The following is a 20,703-nucleotide window of genomic DNA, read 5'->3' as shown; positions in this document are numbered from 1 at the left end:
AAACAAAAACGAAAATTGTAGTCGAAACACTACATAGTGAGGGAAATGTTATTATTGGCCTCAATGAAACGCAACATAAAGCACACACACACACACACACACAGGATATAGATATGTGACGCTAGAATTATTTGTGACTGACACCAGAGGTTCAAAGAACCAAGAGTAACAGACCAAAAGAGACCCAGTAAGTCGACCCACAGTTTCTATACGTCATTCAGAGGGGGACACTATAGAAAACCATTGATGGACGAGAAAATGAAAACGTAAGCTGGATTCGCTAAAGTCGGCAGAAGTGAAGATAACAACACCACAATATTGTAGTAAAGATTACCACAGGAGTAAGAAGTCCACAGTGACACCTACAGACTTCAGTAAGGTTTTCGAATTCATTGTGAAAGAAACGATTATAAAGGCGCTCATGAAATTCAGTGTACTTCTAACAGTTACTGATGCAATCTCGAGCATCGGCTGATATGAAAATAGGAAAATGAAGGAAAGATAAAGTATTAAAAAAAAAAAGTCAGTATTACAGATGGATTAAGGCAGTGGTGTACGTGTGTGTGTCCACAGTGATCTTCAACGTAATAACTTATCATGATAAGACAGATGAAGAATAATATGTCTGGTTCTAAAATGTTTAAATTGAATCCTCTACACACCATCGAAGAAGCTAAAGCATACATAACAATTGTTATCACCATGAAGAGAACATGTGGATCAGAAATTAACAAGGGAGAGAGAGAGAGAGAGAGAGAGAGAGAGAGAGAGAGAGAGAGAGAGAGAGAGAGAGAGAGACCAGAACATAACATGAAGAACGATCCAGAAGTGAAAAGATAGTAATAAACATCATAAATCATCATGGTAGAACAGTAGGTATCAGTAAGAATGACTATAAACTACAAAAGCAGTGTAGGGATGGTGAACCAGAGGCGCTGGTGAAGACGTGACAACGTTACGTTTATCTACAAACAGACTAGATGCACAAGTGAGATGTGTGAGACACGAGGTAGTGCGTGGCGAGACACCGTCACTGTCTACTGCCCGAGAAATGATCGCTTCTGCCGACAGTGGGAATGGCGCTCCTTCAAACCGGAGGGAGACAAACGTGAAGCATTACGTTGTCAACATTACATGTGAGGATACGCGTGAGGCCTTCCATCAGGCTTACGGCTGCGGTAGGTGCTTCTGGTTCATGTGGAAGGGAGGGAAAAACGAACCTTATGTTCGCTTTCCACAAGGGCTGTTGTCGTCCCTTCGTCGCTGGTATGTGAGGAGGAGAAAGCGGGAGGGTTTGGGACGATAGTGCCGACTGGTAATGTCGCAGGGGAGGTGGTGAGGAGAGTGTGATGGGGCCTCAGGACACGGCGGTTCCTCAAACACACCTTCACTTCTGGGGAGCTTGATGTGGTAGTCCCGGTGGCGACCTATGCCTACCATGGTGCCTGCTGTGTCCCACCGCTTCGTGACGGGATCTTGTATGTATGCGGACAAGTTCACCAAGCTTGAGAAGGGGCACGGGGGCGGGCGGTGCTGCTATCGCGCTCCTCCGCCTTCTGCTGCAGTGTGAGCTGTCGTGCATCATACTCGTCCTGCCACTCGGGGGCGAAGGAGCGGGGGTGTGCTGGCCTGGCAGTAAACAGCGGGTGATCGAGGAGGATCAGAGCGGGTGACCGGCCGTCTGGGCGGGGGAGGGTGTTGCGTAGCTCCATCAGTCCTCGGTCGACGTTTTCCTTCTCCAGGCAGCCATTACTGGTGGTCTTGATGATGTGGTGTTTCACCTGCTTCACACAGGCCTCATCATGACCGTTGGCTTGTGGGTAATGCGGTCATGAGACGTGGCGAGTCTGGCCCCAACGCTTGAGGAAGGCACGAAATTCATAGCTGGAGACGAACAGGGACGCCCACAGTAACGAAGAAGCAACGGAGAAGCTTGATGGTGGTGCGTGATGTGGCGTCCCTTCCGTACTGACCAACGTGTGGCCAGCCAGACAGACGATCGGCGTACAGAAGAAATTCGTCTCCTGCGTCGGAGAACAGGTCAGCAATGACGTCCCCGAGAGCTCGGGATGGGGACGGGTCACACATCAACGGCTCCTTTACCTGGGATGGCTGGAGGGTCTGGCACGCGTCACGTGCCTGCACGGTGTTCGCCATGTCACTCGTGATGCCAGGCCACCACACCGTCTGCCGGGCGCGGTGCATTTGTGACCTGTGTGCCTCGGTGAGAGTCGTGAGGGCGGGACAGAATGTTGCGACGAAGTGCAGCAGGGATGATGAGCCGGGCGCTGTGGAGAACGAGAGCTTCGTCAGTAGCCAGGCTGTCTCGTATCCTCCACAAGTCCCGTAGTGCTGCTGGTACTGTTCTCCTGACCGTGGGAGAACCTGCGATAACGGCGTGGTGGAGCTGACGGTAGGCGTCGTCCTGGGCAGCGGCTGTACGTATCTCCTGGATGACGGGGTCAGGGAGGTGATCGGGACGACACCTTCACTGCTCTGGTCATCATGCAGCTACGTAAGGTGACGTCCGCCTCTGCCTCGAGGTCTGCCGGGGTCAGGTCAACCACAGGTGCGCGGGAGCGCGTCGGGGATTGCATGCTCCTTCCCCTTACGCTACACCGTCATGAAGGAAGAATGATTCGTCTTCTCCTTCAAAAGCTGGAGACGTGGGTTCTCCACAGCGTTCAGTGTAGTCGTTCATAATGGGCACCAGCGGCTTGTGATCAACGAGGGGATCGAAGTGTCGTAAACCCAGCAGATACAGGCGGCACTTTCTCATGGCCCACACAGCTGCCACGAGTTCTAACACCACAATGGCATATCTTGTAGCATAGAAAACGAAAGCCATTCTGTACCAGCCTCCACTTGTCACTGTGGTGATGAAGAAGGGCGTAACCCACACTTCTCAGACGCGAGGCGTCTGTCTGCAGAACTATGGGAAGGGCGGGATCGATGTGGACGAGAACTGGGATCGAAGCCAAAGCTTGTTTCATTCTTTGGAATGATGCGTGATGGTTGTGGTCCACCCGAATCATTCCTGGGGGTGAGGAGGGAGCGGAGGGTGTCTGCCGCTGTTGCTATGCTCGGGGTGAAGTCTGCTGGCTGGTTCATGAGACCCATGAATGACCTGAGGTCCGTGATGTTGGTGGGGAAATCTGCGATCGCACTCGCCTCACCTTGGTCAGCCGTCACCCCCTCGGCAGACTGGCTGGCATACACAACCTGTGCTGAGGGTCATGGTTATGGTGTGTTGGCCACCCCGATACCTCGACACCTGGTGTCTGTTGGCCAGGCCAGGGGGATGAGAAAAGGAGTATGGAGTGCAAAGTTGTGCACCTCCTCCTGCAGGTGGATCCTCACGAGCAGGCCAGACATGATCCCCAAAAGTGGTCCCCTATGGAACTCCTCTGGGTCCACCAGGACGTCCTTGAAATCTTCCAAAAGCTTCTGGTGATCCTCCTCCAACAGTTTGGCGCTGGGGACATCAGGGTTAACATCGGTCTGGCATCGGTTGTGGCGCGACTTAATCTGCTTTGGGTAGTTATCAGGGATGATACTGAGGGCTCCAGCGTCATACCAGGAGAGCAGGACGTCGTCTATGTTACGCAATGATGCCACAGGCGACACTTTGCTGATGTTTGACACGAGAACCTCCTCGTCCTGCTGGGGGGAGAGGTCAGACTCGCAGAGACTAAGCTGTTATAGCTGTTGTTTCTGCGTCGGCGTCGGGCGTGCACGGCAGAGCCCCTCGATGTGTCCCGTCAAGTAAAAACCCTCCGACGTTGACTGGCCGCGCGACGGTTGGCTGGCCACCTGTGGACGTTACTCAGCTTCAGGCAACGACCAGCTTTACCTGTCAGCTGGTTGTTGTTGTCACGAAGTTTCTGCGGATCCTGTAGTTACTTGCGACACATCTTCTTGAAGTGTCTCGTGTGGCCACACTGGGAACACTTCTTTTCCCAAGCAGGACACTGCTCCTCTCCTCCTTCAGGATGTACCGCGGCGCCACAGCCATCACACTGCTGACGGCGGTCTGCTTGTTGCTTGCTGGCAAGAGTTGTCGAGCGCTGGCGACGCTTTGGCATCTTTTGAACAGCCTTTTTACTTGCCTGCCAGGGCCACCTCGGTGTTGTAGGCTGCCTCCTCGCTGCGGCACAAGGACAGGGTGTCGGACAGTTCAGGTGGAGGGTTGATGGCCAGTTTCTTCCGAGTTTCCTGATCCCGGATGCCTGACGTGATGCGGGTCACCAGACGGGCGTCTATGTAGTGTTCACACAACTCTGCTTCGTCAGCAAGCTCCCTGAGGGCGACGTAGTAGTCATCAAAGGCCTCCCCCTCATGCTGGCAGCGTCCCTCGAGGCGCACACGACGTAAGGCTACGATACGCTGTCGCTTGAGGTAAGCCTTGGTGAGAAGGACGGTGTCTTCCATACCCAGGCCGGTGTCCTCGGTAACCCAGATGACGTGGACTATGGTGGCCCTCGAGTCTGGTGTGAGACAGGACTTGAGGTGTGCTGGTGATATGAGTTGTGGCTGACTTTTCAGCTGTAGCAGTTCTATGTATCCCGATCAAACACGACTCCACAACTTGAATTCGCAGAGAGAGATGTTGGACGCGAGCTTGTGAGGTGCGAGTGGTGGCTACGCGGGTGGTGGTGGTTTGACGCGGGTGGTGGCGAGGCATGCCCTCCCCGGCGTCAGGTTTCCAAGCCCCAGTGATGTTCGTGCTCTGCTCGGCGACTTTGGGACGTGGCCAGCACCAGTCGCATCATGTCTTGGACCTGCTGTAGCTGCAGCAGGAACAGTTCTGGCAACTCTCGGCGCTCGTCGGCAGCCTGCTGAGCGGCGACCTGTTGCCGAGCTTCCATTATGGTTGCCACTCTCTCTAGCGGTGAAGTCTGCCTCCCCCGTCTCCTCTCAAACCACCTGCCACTCTCTCCAGCGGTGAAGTTTGCCTCTCCCGTCTCTTCTGAAACCACCTATCTCGACGTATCTCGGGGACTCTTCTTAATATCATTCAAGACTACATGACTAATAGAACCAATGCTGTTTTATTTGAGGGTCATCTTTCACAGACCAGGACCACTGACCTAGGAACCCCACAAGGGGGAGTCCTCAGTCCTACACTTTTCAATGTCCCGATGAACGGACTTGCAACTCAACGATTTCCCGACAGATGTAAAATTCATACTCACGCAGACGACATGTCCCTCAAAAAAAAAAAAAAGTAATAACACCTAGGGATCAGTATCCAAAACTCTACTTACAGGGACACATCCTTGAGGAAGTGTTCACCTATAAATATCTAGGACTACATGTAGGACACCAGCTTGAGGCGAGCCGTAAGGAGTTCGAACGCACAAATACCAGATGTGAGCAGCTTTTACGCTGCATGCGATTTGTAGCATGTGGCTCCATTGGCTCGTCTATACCAATGCTCAGACTTGTGTACACCTCACTTATTAGGTCCATCTTCGATTACCCAGCGCCTACGCTACTTATGCTTTCCCCTAAACACCTGAATCAAATTGAGGCTATAAAGAATGAGGCAGTGAGGACTATCCTTGGCTGTACTCGTAATGTCAAACTTCATGCCTTAAGGCTTGACTGGGTCTACCTTCCATCACGGACAGGATCACTCAAATGGCTCTGACCCATTTCCTTAGAATGTTTGGACTACCCAACAACAGAGAGGTAATCACACCCCAACTGACAGATGAAAGCCAACGTAATACTACGACTTGGGTGGATCAGAACCATTACAAGAAAAATGGATTCACTTCAGGCTCAGGAGACGCTTCAAGTACCAACCGTTTCCCTACAACCACCGCCATGGACCCTCACAACCCCTAGAAATCCATATAATGAGTTTACCCAACAACAATCACAACACGAATTTACAGTTCATGAAATCCCACTTTTATATTACACTGCAGGACTCTGACACCACATGACGACATTGTTTACTGTGGTGACAGTCTACGTGAGGATGGTCGCGCCGGGTCGGGCGTGGTTCATTACAGAGGATACTCGAGCACACCAGAGAAGGTTTTCGCTGTCCGTCTGCCAGACAACTCATCTACTACAACGTCCCAGGGCGTCGTGTCAGACGGTACATCTGCTCTGACGTCTCTTACAAGCGGGAACACAACCAACAGAGACCGAGCTGGGGATATAAGAAAACTCCTCGCCGAAGCTGTGGAAGATGATCAGAAAATCTGCTTTCCATGGCCCCCCCCCTCTCACACTGGCATCACAGGAAACGAGGTAGCAGATCATATAGCTAACCCTGCCACCACCAGAGATCAGATAGACTGTGATGCGCATTTCTCCGTTCGGCTTATCTCCAGAATCCTGGGCACGAGACTACAGACAGGATACAGACAACGAGTCAATCAATGCTGACACTCCTACGAGCAACACTCTTCAACACTATTTCCGCGTCTCAGAGCGCCATAACATTGACTACAGGAAATTTCGAGGAAGACGCGCACAGACTGCGATCGCTAGGATGAGGACTGGTTACCCCTGCCTCTGGGAGGTGAGACAAGATACCGGCTATGTACCCAGGGCGAAAAGCAAACTCCACCATTATCTGACGGAGTGTCCCAAAACTATACTAGATGCTCGCGGGACGTTACATGAACAGCTCTATCATCACCTCCAAGTGCCTATAATCGTAAGAATTATAAACAATTATCCCAGGTTCTTTAATTCTATGTGACATTCCTTCATCTTTTCTTTTTACATTCTGTATTACTGTGACCACATAAAAAATGATCATCCATACCGGGTGGTTGTGATCATCTTTTATGCTCCTGCACCTTGTTATGCATAAGCTGATACAGTGTTGTACCATATAAAGGATGTAACACTATCAAACTCTGTCTAATAAACGATAAATAATAGGCATCTTAGGGAAGCCACCGCAAGTGACGTAGACCGAATTCCGCATTCTGCCTCAGTTATCCTCCTTATAATTATGTGAAATCCTTGACTTGTACATTCTATATTACTGTGACCACTAACAATTATCCTAAGTTCCTCAGTATTATGAGAAGTCCTTGATTTTGTACATTCTGTTTCTCAAGTGCTGATGTATCTTTGTCCTGTACATTCTGTATTACTGTGACCACATTAACAATTATCACCCATACCGGGTGGTTGTGATAATCTTTCGACTATACTCATGCACCTTGTTAAGCATGACCTGATATACTGTTGTACCATGTAAATGATGTAAGACTGTATGACTTTCTATGTAAAAAACTTTTAATATTCTGAACTCACCCGACGACCGCTTTCCTCTTGCTTGCGTGGGTTGACGGGCGTGGCAAAGTTGGTTGTGGGGACAATGATTCACTGGCGTTGGGGAAACACCGTTAAACAACACGGAGGGTTCCTGAGGTGGGCAGGGGTAGAGTGCTACCCTGGGGCTGGCATAGTTACAGCGAGAGACACCTGGGTAGGTCAGGGCAGACCACAGACGCTCAGGGGAAGCGTATGGCACGGGCAGTGCAGGTCGGCAGCGCGTGGAGATGAGCATCACCTGGGGGCAGTTATGGCGTATCACGTTGGCTAGCAATATCTTGTGCTACTGTTCCAGTCTTTGTACACCACAAGTTGACCCTGCTCTGCGCCATATATTAATGGTGAAACAACGACGCTGGTGAAGACGTGACACTGAGTTTATCCACAAACAAACAAGATACACACACACAAATAAAATTAGTGAGGCACGAAGGTAGCCAGCGTGTTGACTGCCCGATAACTTATTCCTTCTGCCGACAGAGCGCATGACGCTCGTTCAAAACAGAAAGGGAAACGAGCGTAATGCATGACATTGTAAACATTACATGTAGGGATACATGAGACATAATGTGATACATACAAATACATAACACAAACTTCCTCCAAACAGTATATAAAATAGCACAAAAATTAACAAATATGACGTGTAGTTATTGTTAACAGCAACAACGAGGTCCTGATTGAGAAAAAAAAAAACACTCGGGGAGCCTAGCTGTACCAGGGATCTTGTGAGGAATAAACGTGATGACTATAACGAACCAAGACATAAGACAACAAGTAAATAAGCTGTAGATAGAGAACTGCTGGGACAGAAAGAGAGGCTAGGCTAAGATACGCACCAAATTGTACTGTACATTAAAGGGAGGAAGAGGAGCTTCAACAATGTAAACAAGACTAATTGACAGTGAACTGTAATATGAGACAAGCTTCGAGGAAGGAGACGACCAGCTACTTGAATGGAAAACTAGGAGGGAAGAAGGCAACTAGTGGATTAAAAAGACGACAACACACTCAGAAACATGAGCCATAAGTTACAGAAAGTTGAATAGAATTTCAAACGAAGAAACAGAATATACAAGTACATAGAACCAAGAATTGTCAATGGGAGAACTTGCACTTAAATCACCTCTCATAATATACAAGACTTGGCAAAAAAATCAGAAAGAATAGAACATTTATGACAACAGACCATCATGCAATACATTACACAATGGTCAAAACAAAGTCTCTCTCTTGATTACAGGAAAAAGCACAATAATGAAAGCACTGAGGACCATATTGACAGAAGGTATTTGCATATATTTCATAGGCAAATCTCGGTTAGGCAATATATATATATATATATATATATATATATATGGCATGAGAAGAGTGGGAGGTGGGCTGTTTAGAAAGGGTAGTGAGTGGTGGGATGAAGAAGTAAGAGTATTAGTGAAAGAGAAGAGAGAGGCATTTGGACGATTTTTGCAGGGAAAAAATGCAATTGAGTGGGAGAAGTATAAAAGAAAGAGACAGGAGGTCAAGAGAAAGGTGCAAGAGGTGGAAAAAAAAGGGCAAATGAGAGTTGGGGTGAGAGACTATCAGTAAATTTTAGGGAGAATAAAAAGATGTTCTGGAAGGAGGTAAATAGGGTGCGTAAGACAAGGGAGCAAATGGGAACTTCAGTGAAGGGCGTAAATGGGGAGGTGATAACAAGTAGTGGTGATGTGAGAAGGAGATGGAATGAGTATTTTGAAGGTTTGTTGAATGTGTCTGATGACAGAGTGGCAGATATAGGGTGTTTGGGTCGAGGTGGTGTGCAAAGTGAGAGGGTTAGGGAAAATGATTTGGTAAACAGAGAAGAGGTAGTAAAAGCTTTGCGGAAGATGAAAGCCGGCAAGGCAGCAGGTTTGGATGGTATTGCAGTGGAATTTATTAAAAAAGGGGGTGACTGTATTGTTGACTGGTTGGTAAGGTTATTTAATGTATGTATGACTCATGGTGAGGTGCCTGAGGATTGGCGGAATGCGTGCATAGTGCCATTGTACAAAGGCAAAGGGGATAAGAGTGAGTGCTCAAATTACAGAGGTATAAGTTTGTTGAGTATTCCTGGTAAATTATATGGGAGGGTATTGATTGAGAGGGTGAAGGCATGTACAGAGCATCAGATTGGGGAAGAGCAGTGTGGTTTCAGAAGTGGTAGAGGATGTGTGGATCAGGTGTTTGCTTTGAAGAATGTATATGAGAAATACTTAGAAAAGCAAATGGATTTGTATGTAGCATTTATGGATCTGGAGAAGGCATATGACAGAGTTGATAGAGATGCTCTGTGGAAGGTATTAAGAATATATGGTGTTGGAGGCAAGTTGTTAGAAGCAGTGAAAAGCTTTTATCGAGGATGTAAGGCATGTGTACGTGTAGGAAGAGAGGAAAGTGATTGGTTCTCAGTGAATGTAGGTTTGCGGCAGGGGTGTGTGATGTCTCCATGGTTGTTTAATTTGTTTATGGATGGGGTTGTTAGGGAGGTAAATGCAAGAGTCTTGGAAAGAGGGGCAAGTATGAAGTCTGTTGGGGATGAGAGAGCTTGGGAAGTGAGTCAGTTGTTGTTCGCTGATGATACAGCGCTGGTGGCGGATTCATGTGAGAAACTGCAGAAGCTGGTGACGGAGTTTGGTAAAGTGTGTGGAAGAAGAAAGTTAAGAGTAAATGTGAATAAGAGCAAGGTTATTAGGTACAGTAGGGTTGAGGGTCAAGTCAATTGGGAGGTGAGTTGAATGGTGAAAAACTGGAGGAAGTGAAGTGTTTTAGATATCTGGGAGTGGATCTGTCAGCGGATGGAACCATGGAAGCGGAAGTGGATCATAGGGTGGGGGAGGGGGCGAAAATTTTGGGAGCCTTGAAAAATGTGTGGAAGTCGAGAACATTATCCCGGAAAGCAAAAATGGGTATGTTTGAAGGAATAGTAGTTCCAACAATGTTGTATGGTTGCGAGGCGTGGGCTATGGATAGAGTTGTGCGCAGGAGGATGGATGTGCTGGAAATGAGATGTTTGAGGACAATGTGTGGTGTGAGGTGGTTTGATCGAGTAAGTAACGTAAGGGTAAGAGAGATGTGTGGAAATAAAAAGAGCGTGGTTGAGAGAGCAGAAGAGGGTGTTTTGAAATGGTTTGGGCACATGGAGAGAATGAGTGAGGAAAGATTGACCAAGAGGATATATGTGTCGGAGGTGGAGGGAACGAGGAGAAGAGGGAGACCAAATTGGAGGTGGAAAGATGGAGTGAAAAGGATTTTGTGTGATCGGGGCCTGAACATGCAGGAGGGTGAAAGGAGGGCAAGGAATAGAGTGAATTGGAGCGATGTGGTATACAGGGGTTGACGTGCTGTCAGTGGATTGAATCAAGGCATGTGAAGCGTCCGGGGTAAACCATGGAAAGCTGTGTAGGTATGTATATTTCTGTGTGTGGACGTGTGTATGTACATGTGTATGGGGGGGGTTGGGCCATTTCTTTCGTCTGTTTCCTTGCGCTACCTCGCAAACGCGGGAGACAGCGACAAAGTATAAAAAAAAAAAAAAAAAAAAAAAAAAAAATATATATATATATATATATATATATATATATATATATATATATATATATATATATATATATATTGTCAAATAATCCCAAACCCAACCAATGCGCGCCGAGGATAGACCCCGCGCCATTTTATTTTGGTGGCCTGAATTCTTGGAAAGAGGAACGAAACATCTGAGCTAAACCGAACGTGTGAAAAGAACACAGAAAAGATAGCTGGGAACTTCCTGGTTCAGGAACATACAAAGGCTAAGAAAAATAAGACTTAAAAACAATAAGGGCTAAAGATGAGGACAAGAATGTAGGGGAGATGAGCGCGCGTGACGTCTTTTAAGAAACCAATGCAGGTTTATGAGGTGCCAACACATAGGCGATGCTTCCACAGCGTGTCAACATACCATCATATTGAAGAACAAATTCCTCTGTGGAAAAGTCATGACGATCGGAAGTATCATGAAGATATGGCTAACTGGGTATTCTCATGCGAAGATTGTTTCATGAAATCTATCATAAATTCATCAATGTGATCCATGTGAGCCGCCGACGCGTAGCCTTAGGGTATTTTAGAGCAGTGTAGGAAAGGTATGGCGTGCCCTCGATAAATCTAGCACATGTAACAAGCAGTCAGTGTAATCCCTCGAGGAAATGTTACCCTGTTACGGTTAAGATGGAAAGTGACGGGGAATAACGTATTATTAGCTGGGTGATTCCTTGAAGGGAATGACAGACGACCATCTGCACAAACATGTAGGATCTAAACCCAGGTGAGAACAGGATCACACACACAGAAACGATCCTACGTTGGATCTTATGTTCACACATAATCTTGGCTTAGGTTTCAACCTCCACCATCGTCATCACGAAGACTCTGAAGTCGATAACGATCTAACGCATAACCGATCAAACATATACGTTCCAGCATCGTCATACACAACAGGTTATCTGGAGGACACATTTAGTTAGTACGATGAAGACAATCTATATCTACTGTGGGAAGAAATAATAATCTAAGGCAGAGAACGAGTCCATGGTGATGGGTAAACAATAAGGCCAAGCATTTTTTTCTTTATCTACTGAAGGCGCCAGCCACGGACAGAAGCCTACATCAAGACCGGGCCTTCAGTGAAATATAGAGAGGTTAATGAATGAACAAAAAAATAAAGTTTTTACCAATTTTGGAGGAAATGAATAACCTGTCTTTTGAAATGTGCCAGATTATAGCTATTGGGGAAGACGAGAAGTTACAGATCCAAACGGCCACACAGTAATCATGTGACGCAGCAGCTTGCCGAGTACTGCGTGGTCTAGCTAGATATTTAGGGCACACAAGCAGCCAGCTCAAGGGAGTAAAAACCAAAGTAATTCTTATAGAGGGGAAGTGAACCAACATTGCGGCGAGGGCAAGAGGGTCAAGTTTTGAAGATATCCTGGGAGAGTTTAACAAGCTTGGACTTAACTCTGTCAAGTACAGATACAAAGCTAGAGCCACCCCAGATGTAAGAGCAGTACTCCATACAAGGACGGATCAATCCTTTGTATAAACGGAGTAACTGTACAGAAGAAAAGAAATTTTGACATCTAAATAGGGCTCCCAATTTCTTAGAGGTAAATTTAGCTATTTCCTTAATGTGGGGCTTCCAAGAAAGGCTGGATAGTACAGTAATACCAAGTATGTTCATTAAGTCAAGAGGCGGATATACAGAACCGTCAAAGAAGAGAGGAAAGCTGTGAGGAGGTTTCGACAGAGAAGTGGGTAAACAAAAATGGGTCTTGGAGACAATAAACTTAACCAGATTTCGTTTGCCCCACAGAGGTATCCTTTCTAGGTTTGAGTATATTGAGAAAGTTATGCCGAGACGAGATGCAGATCGAGTGAGAGAAGGAACAGAATTGAAGGATGTGGATGAAAGCAGTGTTGAGTCGTCAGCGTATGAGAGCATATGGTTATTTGTGGAAAAAAGGAAATCGTTGATAGAGAGGAGAAAATTGTGTAGGAGACAAGACAGAACCTTTAGGGATAACGCTGTTGATGTAGAAAGGCTTAGAGGTTGATCCATTAACAACCATGGAGATAGATTGACCAGAAAGAAAGCTGGATATGTAGAAGAAAATTGAGAGAAGGAAGCTAAAGAGGGAGCTTAGAGATGAGACCACATCGCCACACCTTGTGGAAAGCTTTGGATAGGTCAAGGGCAACTAAATAGGATTCCCCAAAATCTTCCAGGGATGATGACCAGACATTAGTAAGATAGGAGAGAATATCACCAGTGGATCTCGCCTTACGTAAGCCGAACTGGTGATCAGAGAGAAGACTGCGATTTTCGAAGTCTTTAAAAATATGCGAATTTCAGAGAAATTCAGACTTTGGAAATGGTATATGTGACCGCAACAAGACGATAGTTCGATGGGTTAGAACAGTCACCCTTCTTAGGGATGGGATGTACCAACTTATGCTGCCAAGAATGAAAATTTCTGGTTCTAAAACAGAAACAAAGCAGACGAGCAAGCACAGATGGAAGTGCAAAGGCGCACTTTTCCAGTACACGGAGATGGATGCCATCAGGACCATAAGCCTTGCTTGTGTCCAGAGAGAGAGAGAAGCGCTTTTTAGACAGTCCGAGAAGAGATTACAGGAAGAGGCATAGGATTAGTAAGAGGAGCATCAGGGGGTGAAGGAATGTTACTCAATCAAGGTAGAGCTAGAGGGGAAAACGGGAACCAAAGAGAGTTGCTTTGTCTACGGGAAAGACAGCTATAGTACCGTCAGACCGGAGAAGTGAAGAAAAGGTAGAGCGACAGAAGCTACTAGCGATGCCCTTACCCACAGACTTCTCAGAAGATGAAGAGGAGAGGTTATCGCACTTTCATTAAGTAAGTAACGCTTTGCCTCACGGATATCGTGCTTATGATGATTACAGGCAGTGATAACAAATGAATGGGAGCCAGAGGAAGGAAAGATTTTCCAAGCCCGATATGCCTGATCCCTTACCTGAATGGCCGCAGAAGAAGAACGGTTGAATAAAGCATATGAAGAAGTCGTCCAGGTGGAAGATGTGATAAATGCAGCCAGTCTCGCAACGATAACCTCTGTTATGCGTTTGGAGGAGACAGAAGCATTACCACTTCAGTGGACTGTGGTCCGGGGATGAGAGGTGCTGGTGGGCTGTGGTCCGGGGATGAGAGGTGCTGGTGGGCTGTGGTCCGGGGATGAGAGGTGCTGGTGGGCTGTGGTCCGGGGATGAGAGGTGCTGGTGGGCTGTGGTCCGGGGATGAGAGGTGCTGGTGGACTGTGGTCCGGGGATGAGAGGTGCTGGTGGGCTGTGGTCCGGGGATGAGAGGTGCTGGTGGGCTGTGGTCCGGGGATGAGAGGTGCTGGTGGGCTGTGGTCCGGGGATGAGAGATGCTGGTGAACTGTGGTCCGGGGATGAGAGGTGCTGGTGGGCTGTGGTCCGGGGATGAGAGGTGCTGGTGGGCTGTGGTCCGGGGATGAGAGGTGCTGGTGGGCTGTGGTCCGGGGATGAGAGATGCTGGTGGGCTGTGGTCCGGGGATGAGAGATGCTGGTGAACTGTGGTCCGGGGATGAGAGGTGCTGGTGAACTGTGGTCCGGGGATGAGAGGTGCTGGTGGGCTGTGGTCCGGGGATGAGAGATGCTGGTGGGCTGTGGTCCGGGGATGAGAGATGCTGGTGGGCTGTGGTCCGGGGATGAGAGATGCTGGTGGGCTGTGGTCCGGGGATGAGAGATGCTGGTGGGCTGTGGTCCGGGGATGAGAGATGCTGGTGGGCTGTGGTCCGGGGATGAGAGGTGCTGGTGGGCTGTGGTCCGGGGATGAGAGGTGCTGGTGGGCTGTGGTCCGGGGATGAGAGGTGCTGGTGGGCTGTGGTCCGGGGATGAGAGGTGCTGGTGGGCTGTGGTCCGGGGATGAGAGGTGCTGGTGGGCTGTGGTCCGGGGATGAGAGGTGCTGGTGGGCTGTGGTCCGGGGATGAGAGGTGCTGGTAGACTGTGGTCCGGGATGGCCTCCTCTGCGGCGGGTGACCGAACAAACCCGTCATATAACTGAATTCACACAGCAACAGACCACTGGGTCGTAACGAGGCTGTTTGTGATCGTGGAAGTGAACAGAAACGTATGGATTAATGCAGTAGGAGTCAAGAGACATATGGATAGTGGAAGACTTGCAACCTTATCGTGTAGCTTAAAGAGGCACAAATGATGTCAGTCGTAGGTTTGAAGCAAAATATTTGTTAAGTGTATACCTAAACGTAACGATGGTACTGCTCTCAACTGCTCTAATTGACAAAGCGTTCCATATGTTAAGAATCTTGAAGAAAAAGCAGTTCGTAACACTTTTGCCTCCAAGTTTATATGCATCACTACGAGTTTATATACCTTACTACGAGTTTATACACATTACTACGAGTTTATATACCTTACTACGAGTTTATACACATTACTACGAGTTTATATACATTACTCAGAGTAAAATCGATAAACTTTCTTTAAGTAGCTAGTTAGATCGAAGTTATCGAATCCTTTAATGATTCTGTACTATACCTGAATTATATATCACATCTCAACCTTCTCTTTTCCAAGGTAAATAGATTTAATTTGTTTAGTCAGTTCTCATAGGATATGTTGCTCTGGCCAGAAACCATCATGGCAACTCGTCTGTGTACTCTCTCCATGATGTCTATGTCTTTCCTCAGGTAAGTTGACCAAAACAAAACACAACACTGACAATGGGGACGAGCCAGAGAGTTGTGGAGAGAGCGATGATAATTTCCCGAGACGTACATTTGAAAGTCTTTACCTTATATCCGAGGATTTTGTTCGCCCCTTTTACTGCTTCTGTGCATTGCTTGCTTGGTTTTAGGTCACCAGGTCGCCCAAGTCCTTTTCCTTACTGACCTTCTGTCGCGCAACAGAATTCATTTTGTATATTGCCTTTTCATTTTTACAACCGATGTCTAAAACTTTGTTGTTATCAATATCAGAATTCATTTGCCGTCCAGTCCTTCAGTTTGTCAATGTCAGTTTGAAGCCGCAGACCTGCGGTCTCTGTCATGGATTCACTTCCCAACTTCGTGTCACCTGGGAATGTAGAGATTTTACAGTAAAGTTCATTATCAATATCGTTAATATAAATATGAGAAAGAGAACCGGTCCCAAGACTGAACCCTGTGGCACACCACTTCTTACGTCTAACCAGTCAGAGAGTTGACCATTAATCACTGTTCACAACCAGTCAGCCAAGGTCCCAAACATCGAAGGACAACCCATCTGTACTATGTGACTTAACTTTTATTAGTAACCTTTGATGAGGAAGTCTATCGAATGTTTGTTTGAAAATCAGAATAGATGACGTTAACTATTTCACTTTCACATCAAATACTGATTATTTCTAGAAAGTAATCAAGCAAATCTATCAGACATGAGCGATCAGGTCGAAAACCCTGCTGAGAATCATTCATTAAGCGGTGGTCCTCTATATGGTTTACAGTCTTATCCCGTATGATGATTTCTATTGGTTTATCAACTACAGACGTTAAGCTGATTGAACGATGATTGCCAGGCAGTGAGATATTACCGCCTTTGAACATCGGTGTTGCAGCGGCAAACTTCCATTCTGGAACATTTCCCGAAGTAAGTGACTCTTTGAAAAGATTAGCCAATGGTTTCACGATCTCATCTTTCGCCTTCGGTTTTTTTCGGATAGAACGTATCTGGGCTTTTCGTTATATTTACTCTCATACCATTTAACGCTGATGGTATATGTTTTCCTGTTTTTATTGCAGTATGTTGCAAAAACTTTTCCCCCCAAGCATTAGATGTGGATATACGACAAGAACTCTATCTTCAATAGATAAAATAGTTTAAACAGTACTCAATACAAAGACGTATCATTCCCTTGTATAAACGGAGCAACTGTTAGGAAGAAAAGAAATTTCGAAAAACGGGACTCCAAGTTTCATAAAGGTAGACTTAGATATTTCCATAATGACGGGTTTCCAAGAAAGGATGGATGTTACAATGATACTAAGTATGTTCATCGGATCAAGAGGTGGAATTACAGAATCATCAAAGGAAAAAGGAAAGTTGCAACGAATTATCGATAGAGAGGTGGGCAGAAACTGGGTCTTGGAGGTATCAAATTTAACGAGATTTTATCTACCCCACCGAAATATCCTGTCCAAATTTGAGTTTACTGAGAAAGTTGTGGCGAGACGAAATGTAGACAAAGTGAGAGAAAAGGGAGCAGAATTGAAGGATGTGGAAGAACGTAGTGTTGAGTCGTTAGCGTATGAGTGCATTTGGTATTTGTGGAAGAAAGGAAATCGTAGAGAAAAAAAGAGAAAAAGTGTAGGAGACAGGACAAAGCCCTGAGGGAAACCGCTGGGGAAAGGTGAAGAACCTTATCCATCAGCAACCACAGAGACAGATCGGCCAGAGAGGAAGCTAGTTATGACGGAGCAAAGTGAGGAAGTAGTAGAGGGAGCTTAGAAATGAAGCTCTGACGCCACACCATGTCAAAAACGTTCCCTATTAGCTCAAACACATCTATCATTTTTCTTACGTCTATTACTTTCAAATAAATAGCTTAATACATCGCACTTCCTACATGATCCCAGACCACTTTCATCTAGCTGTTTAGAGACTGACTCACTCCGGCTACGTTCCTCTCCACCGACTCTGCCAAAGCCAGCACACCTGCCTTAGGTAAGTGGACCCAAGCCTAGCATACATAACATTCTGGCCGTAAGAAAACACACCAGTTTTCGATGAATGTCACCTTTTCGTCCGCACAATACTTATTCAGACGACAATTTACAGCCATTGTCCTGGATTACAGTTCATATCCAAATCCTCCAAGAGGCGGAATACCACATTATACTCTAATTCAGTGGATAAGCCACTTTATTTTGCAAGGGGTTTACGTGTTTAAGAAGGATAATCTACTTTTTAGTGTCAGCGGGTGGACGTGTTTCAGGAGTTAAGCCATTTTATTTGGTCAGTATGTGGACGAGTTTCAGGGGATAAGCCACTTTATTTTTTCAGGTGCTAGACATGTTTCAGGAGGTAAGGCACTTTATCTTCCCAGGGGAAGGACGTGTTAATACTATCTATAGTTACCTACCTACTAACTCCTCACGCTTAGTCTTTCCTGTGTCACTGCCTCCTACACTAAGGCAAACAATGGGCTCGTTGCTATTAGCAGGCAAACAATGGGCTTGTTCCCATTAGAACGACATGTCCCACCTTGGCACCAGGAAAACGAACCCTCGTCATATTTTTCCAATCTCTGCTACAAAAGGTCCCATCCATATACCCAACCTGACGGTCACCAACAATCAAAATCTTACTCACCTTCGTGTCCAGCCTCACAGGGGTGGACGCACCGTTGTCCTCTGGCTCTTCAAGCAGAGCAATACACTCATCCTCCGGTATAGAATCCCTGCACTTCCCCTCCATTGCTGTCCTTTTAAGTCGTAACTTGCTTCCCAAGTTAACTATGACTTTCCTTTATTGGACATCATTCTTCCCTCTCAGTCAAGTCCTCCTTCAGGGATCAACAAGCTCCCCAGTAACTTGGCTAAGCTCTTTCTTCAAGGAGAGGCACAGTCTCTCCAAGTCAGCGAAACCTGCGAACTCAGGTGACAGGATCCCTGATTTTACCGTCAAGAGCAAACAACAGCCACGACCAACGCCAGCGCCCAACGACCAACGTCAGCGCCCAACGACCAACGTCAGCGCCCATCGACCAACGTCAGCGCCCAACGACCAACGTCAGCGCCCATCGACCAACGTCAGCGAACAGACGAAACAACGCAAATGAAAGAGAGAATTTGTACGTAGAAACAACACCGAGGCGGGAATAAAACTTGACAGTTAAATGATGAGCAGATAATCTCCTTCAAGAATAACATCCAACTGAGACTAAGGGGAAAATAACGTGGTACAAGATGTAGTTAATCTCTGAAGAATTATTTTGGGTGACGAGGAAGGATTAATAGCCAGATACAGAAGTGATGCTGAGCATAAGGTTTGATGAATGTGTGACCTGAGCTGGGAGTAACAAACCTAGCTGAAGGAGTGTTGGGAGAATGTGATGGTGGCTTGCCTCTGTCTTACACCGTGTTTGCCAAGTGACGCCTCTTGGAAACGTCGGTCGCGTGATGCAAACCCTGACATGATCTTGTGGGTCATGAAATTCAACCTAGGATTAAAAAAGAAAAAATGCTTAAAATACGTCTACTGCTGGTGGATGAAACTAGTCTTGAGGGACGGAAACCGAGGGTTACGGACAGAGTTAACCAGGAGCAGGACAACTTGTGAAGGTTGAAGTATTTCTCGAGGATCACACAGCAGGATATACTCACACTGGACGCAGCAGGAGGAAGAGGCTTGTACCGTCCGTCGGTATGAGGGAACGAAGCGTTCCATGTCCAGCTCTGGAGGATTATATTGCTGTTTACTACAAGAACGACGAATTGGCTATGCTCTCCCGCCCATTCTGTGGATGATGACACACAAGATGACCACAACCAGCACAGATGAGCCACATTATGGTCACCTGACCATAATGTGGCTCATCTGCCGTGTGAAAGTTGTTTTGCCAGTGATCTACTAAGGGTCAAGCAATCGGGCTGGTAGGTCATAGGTCAATCTTTCACCAGCTTTGCTACTTCAGTCTTAGAGTAATTATAGTCGGTTGGTTAAAGAACAATAATTTCAAGTTACAGTTTACTAGGATGTGACCTGAGTTATTGTATTTCAAATTTGACGTGATCATTGAACAGACTGATTATGTATATATATATATATATATATATATATATATATATATATATATATATATATATATATATATATATATATATATATATATTATCCCTGGGGATAGGGGATTAAGAATACTTCCCACGTATTCCCTGCGTGTCGTAGAAGGCGACTAAAAGGGGAGGGAGCGGGGGGCTGGAAATCCTCCCCTCTCATTTTTTTTTTAATTTTCCAAAAGAAGGAACAGAGAATTGGGCCAGGTGAGGGTATTCCTTCAAAGGCCCAGTCCTCTGTTCTTAACGCTACCTTGCTGACGCGGGAAATGGCGAATAGTATGAAAAAAAAAAAAAAATATATATATATGTATATATATATATATATATATATATATATATATATATATATATATATATATATATATATATATATATATATATATATATATATATATATATATATATATATATATATATATATATATATATATATATATATATATATATATATATATTACAATTACAGGCCGCACATCTTCGTGGTAATTATTTGCCAGCATGTGGCTCTGGTAGGCTCAGCAGGTGAAGTTGTTTAATCAGGTGTCAAGAAGGAACAGTTCCTTCCTCTCACAGGGGGGGTAAAGTGAGGCGATATGGCCCCATACTGACAACCCTGCACTCTGCCTGTGATCACCAGGAAGTCGACTGATGAACGTATGATAGTTGTCTGCAGGGAGATGGAAGTCCCCAAGTACTGTCTGCAGGGAGATCGAAGTCCTCGAATACTGTCTGCAGGGAGATCGAAGTCCTCGAGTACTGTCTGCAGGGAGATCGAAGTCCTCGAGTCCTGTCTGCAGGGAGATCGAAGTCCTCGAGTACTGTCTGTAGGGAGATCGAAGTCCTCGAGTACTGTCTGCAGGGAGATCGAAGTCCTCGAGTCCTGTCTGCAGGGAGATCGAAGTCCTCGAGTACTGTCTGTAGGGAGATCGAAGTCCTCGAGTACTGTCTGCAGGGAGATCGAAGTCCCCAAGTACTGTCTGCAAGGAGATCGAAGTCCCCGAGTA

General features: G+C 46.3%; 1 protein-coding gene across 2 annotated transcripts in view; it reads right to left on the bottom strand.

Annotated features, from left to right (window-relative positions):
• LOC139750350 (uncharacterized) overlaps nucleotides 1-7,749 on the bottom strand; it is a 205,117-nt gene extending 197,368 nt beyond the window's left edge. For both annotated transcript variants that reach the window (XM_071665035.1, XM_071665036.1), the window contains exon 1: nucleotides 7,291-7,749. In XM_071665035.1, the coding sequence (XP_071521136.1) occupies nucleotides 7,291-7,546 (256 nt within the window). In that variant the 5' untranslated portion in view covers nucleotides 7,547-7,749. The remainder of the gene's footprint in view (nucleotides 1-7,290) is intronic.
• Nucleotides 7,750-20,703: the final 12,954 nt, after the last annotated feature.

This window comes from Panulirus ornatus, chromosome 9 (genome assembly GCF_036320965.1).
Source record: "Panulirus ornatus isolate Po-2019 chromosome 9, ASM3632096v1, whole genome shotgun sequence".
NCBI lineage: Eukaryota > Metazoa > Arthropoda > Malacostraca > Decapoda > Palinuridae > Panulirus > Panulirus ornatus.
Note: the sequence above shows the minus strand (reverse complement) of the source record. Positions and strands in the feature narration are given on the sequence as shown.